The sequence below is a fragment of the Lolium rigidum genome, chromosome 5 (assembly GCF_022539505.1).
Source record: "Lolium rigidum isolate FL_2022 chromosome 5, APGP_CSIRO_Lrig_0.1, whole genome shotgun sequence".
Taxonomy (NCBI): domain Eukaryota; kingdom Viridiplantae; phylum Streptophyta; class Magnoliopsida; order Poales; family Poaceae; genus Lolium; species Lolium rigidum.
Genome location: NC_061512.1, coordinates 73,683,104 through 73,691,105, shown reverse-complemented (window position 1 = coordinate 73,691,105; position 8,002 = coordinate 73,683,104). Strand labels below are relative to the sequence as shown.

General features: G+C 45.1%; 1 protein-coding gene across 1 annotated transcript; it reads left to right on the top strand.

Annotated features, from left to right (window-relative positions):
• The first annotated feature begins 319 nt into the window (after positions 1 to 319).
• LOC124651993 (uncharacterized aarF domain-containing protein kinase At5g05200, chloroplastic-like) lies at positions 320 to 7,564 on the top strand. Its single transcript, XM_047191010.1, has 11 exons — positions 320 to 492; positions 648 to 792; positions 1,089 to 1,231; positions 3,443 to 3,556; positions 3,993 to 4,181; positions 4,257 to 4,412; positions 5,245 to 5,510; positions 5,630 to 5,727; positions 6,088 to 6,266; positions 6,598 to 6,708; positions 7,190 to 7,564. The coding sequence occupies exons 1-11, from the start codon at positions 430 to 432 to the stop codon at positions 7,358 to 7,360; spliced, it is 1,635 nt and encodes a 544-aa protein (XP_047046966.1). The 5' UTR covers positions 320 to 429; the 3' UTR covers positions 7,361 to 7,564.
• The last annotated feature ends 438 nt before the right edge of the window (positions 7,565 to 8,002 follow it).

Sequence of the window (8,002 nt, the reverse complement as noted above, 5' to 3'; positions counted from 1 at the left end):
AGGATGGGTGGCAGTGCTACCCGCCGGAGTCACTGCCGAAGGTGCGGCCGGTAGTGCGCGCATGCGTGTGTGGATTTTCTTTTTCTTATGTGTGCGGGCGAGAAGAGAGCGGATGATGGTCCCCAACTACACGTGTCAAACGAGGGAGTCGGAGGGTTCAGGGGGAATTAACCTCCGAAGGATTCTCAGCACTGTCCATCGGAAAACTCTAAAGGCGAGTTTTTCTTCCTCTCTCTCTCTTTGTTCTTGAGATGAACTCTAGTTACACGTGTCGCCTCTTCCACCCCTAAGACCCCGAGCTGCAAACAAACTATCTCTCCCGTGCAGCACTGCTCCACGATTCACACCTCGCGCGCCCGCACAAGTCCAGGAGCCCACTCCAATCCTACTACCGCGCTTCCTTCCCGTCGCCGGCGAGCCACCCCACTCATGGCAGCCGCTAGGGGTGCGGCGTCTCGGTCCCCTCTCCTCCTTCATCACCACCTCCCCCAGGTCGACCCCCTCTTCCTCACCCACTCACCCCCACCCCCTCGTTCCCCAACTGCAGGCGCATTTCTCCACGGTCTCCGGGTCTCCGGACTCGGTTTGGCGCGACTTTGCGTTTTCGGTTCAATTGCATAATTCAGTGATTTGTTGGCGTATTGCAGGTGCCATCAGGCGGGGTAGGCTGCCTGAGGGTGGGCTCACTCGGGGCCGGACGGGATAGCAGTAGCAGACGGCGCCTCCGGGGCGGGGTTAGGATCTTCGCACGCTACTCCTCTTCCGCACAAGATTTCTCCAGTCGTCTCCAAGGTAATTCAGTGACTCATCGCATGCAGCAGTCTTGTTTCCTGCAGAAAATAGTGAGGTGATTTTCATACGAGTGAGCGATATGAAAATGGAATAGCTTGTAGCTTTCGGATGGTTGTGATTTTGGTTGTATGTACTATGGATGACTCTGCCTCCGTATGAGGTGGATGAGTGGTTCTAACTTCTAAGGGCATTTTGGTGATGGAGTGATATGGGGACCGGGGTTGAATGTGTGGAGTCTATGTGCGCTACTGTTGGAAACTGACCTTTGGGTCTTGCAATTTTTCGTCCAAGTGCAGATAGAGCTGGCGAATTGCCAAAATTGGTTGAGGATCTTCTCCAGACGTCTATTAGCACGGGGCCTCGAGGCGCCTTCAGGATGGCGCAAGGGATCCAAGCTCTCCTTGGTGTTGGTGGGGAGTGGTTGAATGACTTCTCAAAGGTCCATTCTCGTTTTATCCTTCTTATATGTTGTTTCTGGAAATCTTGGTGTGATTGGAAATACAGATGTTCTTCAGACATAAAAAGAAGAAGATAATCCAAGCAGTTGTAGAATGGCGAACATAGTGTGTTTCTTGATGCATTTGGTGGCATATAATTGATAATAAGGCACAACTGGTAACATCACTGACAAAGATGTGCACATGTGGATCTATACAGTCCTTTTTAGTTTATTCTAATCACAATGGCATCCCTGTTGTTGCTGAAATCAGCAGCAAAACAATCATGCCATGTTAAATAATTTACTCATTGTACAATCTTGTTTTCTACAATATTTTCTTCGTTTATGTAACTAGCTTGTTACAGATCAACGTTACTGACCATTGACGATATCCAAATTAACAGACAACCTTTTTTTGTATTACTTGCTGGAGACCTAATCATACAATTCATATGAAAAAAAAATCGTAAAGTTACCGAACTATTGTTCTGGCAAGAGTTATTATATTTATCTGTGAGCATAGTTCTTTGCCTGTCTCTGCTTCTGTTGTCTCTTTGTGCTCTGCTGTAAACAAAAGTAGAATTAACTCTTATGTAGGTGTGAATTAAATTGAACTGAAAAAATGTGGCTGTGGCTAGTATCAGGTGATTTGGGTGCAAGCAGTTCTGGTTTTCAAAATGAATTTTTGGAATCTGTAAAATTTACGTGAGTCTACTGTGTCATATCAAATTGATAATTCTTGTTAGTGGAAAGAATACATCTGCTGACCACGTGTTCCTGCACAGGCGCATGCCCACATATCGAGGACCCCCAAAGGGCGACTCAGGGTGTTATAGGTTTAGCATCGACCTGGTGAAGTGCTGGTGGGTTGCGTTGGGTTAGGTTTGCAACCTGTAAGGAGGACTAGTAAGGCCACCTCCAACGGTAGACCGCAAACGGACAGATTGTGTCCGTCGGAGTCCGCGCAGCCTAAAAACTAGGCCCAGCGGCAGCGGCCAACCGCAAACGGACCGCACCCCGCAGACGCATCCGTTTTGGAGCAAGCCCAGCCCAAAATTGGTGTAGGTTTGCAGGCGCGGGACAGCACGAGGACAGGCCACGCACCCTCCCGTGACCCGCAAGTCAGTGGAAGAAAAGCCATTGACTGATTTTTTTAGGTGGCTACATTGTTACATTCATAATAAACCTAAATTAGACTAAACTAAACTACATCGGGCCCTCTCCAGTGTCGGCGTAGCTGGCTTGGCCCTCGCTGGCCGTCGGGCCACCGGCCTCGCCGCCAGAGCTTCCTTGGCCACATGCGTATGGCTTTGTTGATGTGACGCATCCTCTCGCAAGCGGCCTGCCTCCTCATGGTCTGGGCGTAGGTCATGCCTACCGCTGCGTGGGCGGCCGCTTGCTGCGCCGCAGGGTGAGCGGCCGTGATTGCCGCCGCTTCCACATCGGCGGACGCCTCGATCTCGGTGGCTCTCGCCGCCTGACGCACCGCTGCTTCGTCCTTTCGAAGCCGCTCCGATGCCACCTGCCCAGGCGTTGCGCTCTGCCACTATGAACTGGCAGCCGCGTTCCACCACGGCGAGAAAGATCGAGGAGGCTGGAGTCGATGGAGTCGTCCGAGGCTTCTAGAGCTCGCTGCCGCACACTCTGAGAGGACTCGAGGAGGACTCGCTGCTCCGCGGTGATCGGCATGCGGAGGTGTTATCGTCGCCGGAGTTGTCGCCCCGGTCCTCACTGCTCACCATGGGGCTCGGAGGGTACCTCTCTAGCGCGGCCTTGCTGATCTGGGCCCAAGTGGTGTGTGGGGCGCGGTCAGACATGGCTAGGGTTGTGTGGGATGGCCGAGGTCCCCAGCGGCCCCGATTTTATAGGCACAGCGGCCTGCGGGGGAAACAGCACAGCCGGGCGCAGACAGCTGGCCTCACAAAATGCGGTCTGCCGTTGGGGCTGCTAGCAAGCGCAAATGGACATGGACCACTCCCCTGTCCGTGGGCCACCGCAAACGGACCCAAACTGACACTTTGGTGGTCCGAAATGCCAGTCCACTGTTGGAGGTGGCCTAAGGCATGGTTGGCATGACGCTTGCTCCTTGTAGAAGATGGTGATGTTAGCTTTGCTTTGGTTTTGCACAACTGTTAGGTCTATTGATACAGTCGTTAATGGTTTCGGTTTCAGCAGATATATTAATAATGCTTTGCTCTCAATCTAATGCAGACAGCTAACACGTCAGCAGGAATTCCAGCTCAGATGCGGCTTGGTTTGCTTTCTCCTCTTTACCTCAGAAGGCTTTTTGAACGCATGGGTGCAACTTATATCAAGCTAGGTCAGGTATGGGCATGTTCATAATTTATACTATCATATCATCAAGAAGTAAGGTTGACACAGAAGTTAATGGCGTGTCTTCACATTTATTAGTGACCTATTTCATTGAAATGAAATTCGCCTGAATCAGGGATCAGGAAAAAAGTGTTTGTTTGGGTTTCAGCTTTTTTCATGGGAAGCCACTCTGGAAGCCCAGCCAAACAGGGCCTAAGATTGTACAACTAGGAATTTGTGTTCACACGCCGGCCTTCTAAATTTCTAGTGACAGTTAGAATTTTGAAAAGTAGCAAATGGAAAATTTGAGAGCATTTGTCCTTTTTATGGTGGTGTTTTGGGTAGGTGCGGAGATGGTTTCTACTTTGTACTAAGCCTTTTCTTTTGTAATCGTATGTTGTGTCTGTGTTCTTAGCCTGGATAGTCAACTGACTGTGTCATTGTGCAGTTCATAGCGTCTGCGCCAACTTTTTTCCCTCCAGAATACGTTGAAGAATTCCAGAACTGCTTTGACCGAGCACCACCTGTTCCATATAATGAGATCGAGTCGATATTGCTTGAGGAGTTGCAGCGGCCATTGGATAGTGTGTATGAGTACATTGATCCCGTGCCAATAGCCTCTGCTTCAATAGCACAGGTTTCTGTTGCGAGCATCTGAATTACATTCTTCAATCTAGCATCAAAGAGTTGAGGTAACTTTATTATCATCCAGGTTCATGGGGCTAGGTTGAAGAGCTCTCAGAAGGATGTGGTGATTAAAGTCCTAAAGCCTGGTATTGAAGATACTTTGGTTGCCGATCTGAATTTTATCTATGTTGTTGCACGTGTTTTGGAGTTTCTAAGCCCTGAGTTAGAAAGGACATCACTGGTAAGAGACCTCCTAATTATAGTTCCACATGCGAGGATATCCTTGACTTTCATAGCATACAAATATGTCATTAAACATGGATCTTTTTCTGTTTTAAAATAGCAAACATGCAGCCTGGTGTAAGCCTTATTGAAGCATAATAACCGTTCGACCATCAAAGGTTGTGTGTGTAGTATAAAACAAATTTTTTTTTTGATTAATGCAGCTTGTAAAACATGACAAACGAACTTGCTCGCACGAGCATATGCTTGTTTTTCTTTTCCAAGGCCGAGTGAAGATATTTGTGCTTGTGAGACTATTTGTATGTATTTATTTTCCAACAATCGTTTAGCTGAGTATGAGAGTGAATTGGTAGAATGATCATGTTCAGGTAATATCAAACAATATTTTACATCAACATATCCATATATTGTGTTCACTAATCAGAATGTTACAATGAGTTTCCCTTTTGAGAAAGTTACAATAAGGATTGTGTCCAGAGAGATTTTGATTCTACAAATAACTCACACACCATAGCATGTATTTCATTGTGAAATTATATTTCATATAAATCAATATTTTCTGGTTCTACAAATAACTCACATAATTTTTTTTTCCGCAAATAGGGACTTTTCCCTCCCTCTGCATCAAGTGATGCATGCGGCGTTTTATTACCACATGTCAACATAATGCATACAGCTTTGTTAACTTATCATAGACATGTTTCTATATTCTTGGAAGTCCACATTCTGTGATATTGTTGAGTGAGTTAGATAATGCAGACTATAAGCATGCAACTCAACTTTGTGATGCATCACAAAACAAAACTGTGATGTATATTCTCTTTCTTTAGGTTGCTATCATCAAGGATATAAAGGAATCAATGCTTGAAGAAGTTGATTTTAGAAAAGAGGCTGTAAATATGGAGGCTTTCCAGAGATACATCGAAGCAATGGGATTTGATAGGCAGGCCAAGTCTCCATTTGTGTATCAGCACTGTAGCACAAAGCGTGTCTTAACTATGGAAAGATTGTATGGCGTTCCACTCACTGATCTTGATTCTATAAGGTCTCTTGTTCCTGATCCTGAATTGACTTTAGTCACTGCCCTCAATGTCTGGTATGTTCCAGTTTCAGCAGCTGCCCCTTTATCTTCTTATATAACAATCAATTTGGATAATTATGTGGCAGTAGTCAAGTCTCAGTACAAGCATATTAATGAATCCACATAATGCGCAGGTTTGGAAGCTTGATTTCATGTGAATCCTTCCATGCGGATGTGCATGCAGGAAACCTATGGTTGCTTCGTGATGGGCGTGTTGGATTTATTGATTTTGGTATGTTTCAAGACTTAAGTTCCTGCCACATGTATTACTATCGCCATGTTACGGGCAGTAATGTTCTTATTGGAGTTTATGATGGAGTCTTTGCTTACATATGCTAACTACCCAACATTCTACTCCCTCCGTCCCAAAATAACTTGCTCAGCTTTTTCTTGATACGGATGTATCTATAACCAAATTGCGTCTATATACTTCCGTATCTAGACAAAGTTGAGCAAGTTCTTTTGGGATGTAGGGAGTAGGTTTTTTTTGTTTGTTACTTGGTCTCTTACCAGCCTTTTGATTACTACTGCACTCATTAGCCATAACATCTTGTCAACGAAGTAAAGTAATATTAGTAAATATACTTAACAGGAATTGTGGGCCGAATATCCCCAAGTACTTGGGCTGCTATGGAGATCTTTTTGGCTTCTTTCGCAACTGAGGATTACAAGGCTATGGCATCTGCCCTTTCCGAAATGGGTGCTACAGGGAATGATATAGATGTTAATTCTTTTGCCAAGGACTTGCAAAAGATATTCTCATCACTACAGGTAATGTCCACAAGGGTACATCTTTTTATCACCGAAGAGAAGGATACTTGGTTTGACACTCAAAAGGCTTGTTGAGCCTTTTGATTGTGCTTTTATGAAGAAACGTTCTCCCAGAGTCCCAAAGCTATAGAACTCGGTGCCAGCGCAGATCTGGACTGAACAGTTGTTAGTTGTGACAGCTAAATGTTGATTTAGGTAGCTTGTGTAGCAACTAATTAACCACCCTTTGTATTTCTGGAGCACGTTACACCCCATTGTTACTACTCCCTCCATTCTATAATTTTTGTCGCAAATTTGGAGCAATGCTAATGCATTCTTTTTTGTCAAGCAGGAGTTGGATACTGAAATCATAGTCGCGGCAGCAAGAAGTTCTGATGCTACAGCTGTATCTGCTAATGTTGTGGTAGATGAGAGGCAGATGAATGCACTGTTTCTTGATCTGGTGATTTTCTGATCCTCTTTAGAGCACCTAGTGGTAGAACTACAAACAATAATTATCCATAGAGTAATATGTTATGAGATGCTATTCTTCTCAGTTCCCACTGCTAATAGTCCTTATTGGAGAGACACTTTCCGCACTGCAGTCAGTAGTTGAGGAGATATGCAGATCAATAGACGTATTCTTGTTCTTGTTTTGGGACTCAAATCAATAGATGCATTCTTATATTTTGGGCTGCAGTTCAGGATCGATCATCTGCGTTGCAGTCTAAACTGCGAAGACATGGGTTCTCCTTTTAGTTTTCCGAAACATGGCTCTATGCTCTTACAGTTGCATTTAAGCCAGATAGAGATAACCATTCTGAGATGCACGTGCTGTTTAGTAGTAGTTGAATATGAAGTTATAGATTTGGTCCAATAATTGCCGAGAGGTATATATTGTTCTTGGAGACATAAGCTAACGTTTTTGTTGTTGCATCTCCCAGGTGAGGGTTAGCGAGTCATATGGGCTGAAATTTCCTAGGGAATTTGCTCTACTCATGAAGCAGCTTCTTTATTTCGATCGCTACACGAGATTGCTGGCTCCTAGCATGAACATGCTGCGAGACGAGAGGATCAACATTACCTCCAACCAACAGACCATAAGAATGGATTGATTCCAGTGTCCCATCATTTGAGGAATTATTTGCAACATATTGACAAGTAACAAGTTCATGTAACCATACTAGAACTGTATATAATTCCCGTAGAAGAAGTGGACCACGTTGTAACTTTGCACTACCGACTATGGCGCCTGTAAAGCTGTTAAAAATAGGCAGGAAACTTGTAAAACTGAGTCGATGTATCTTGCTTCAGTTGCAGCATTTTTTTTTTCTTCCATTGGATTGTTAGCCGTTAGGTCTGAAGACCAAATGTCGCCAATCGATGATCAGCAACTGAGTGTCTATGATAAGTGGTCTGAAGACTCGTATAAGGAGTCTGCGTCATTGCCAACCCCGCCGAGGGGATGTATGTCCTCATTCTCGTTCCACGAACTGGCTGAAATTTCAACTCGGTGTCATTTCTTATCTGTGCGGCCAGAAAAAAGTTGGGACTCACTCATCAGTTCATTCTTGACCCTGGGGTTAAGGATCTAAGGATGAAGGATATACAAAAGGACTTCTTTTGGTCAGGGTCCGAGCCAGCAAAATTCGAGGCCCTGTGTAAAACTAAAATGGGGCTCTATGGCCCTAGAAAATTTTGACTATTCAACAATTATAATGTCACCAGTAGTGCTGGAGCCGTTGGAGAACACCAGG

Coding starts and splice junctions, on each gene's coding strand:
- LOC124651993 (XM_047191010.1), top strand. CDS start 430: ATGGCAGCCGCTAGGGGTGCGGCGTCTCGGTCCCCTCTCCTCCTTCAT. Junction 6,267..6,597: donor AGATATTCTCATCACTACAG/GTAATGTCCACA, acceptor TTTGTCAAGCAG/GAGTTGGATACTGAAATCAT. Junction 6,709..7,189: donor ATGCACTGTTTCTTGATCTG/GTGATTTTCTGA, acceptor TGCATCTCCCAG/GTGAGGGTTAGCGAGTCATA.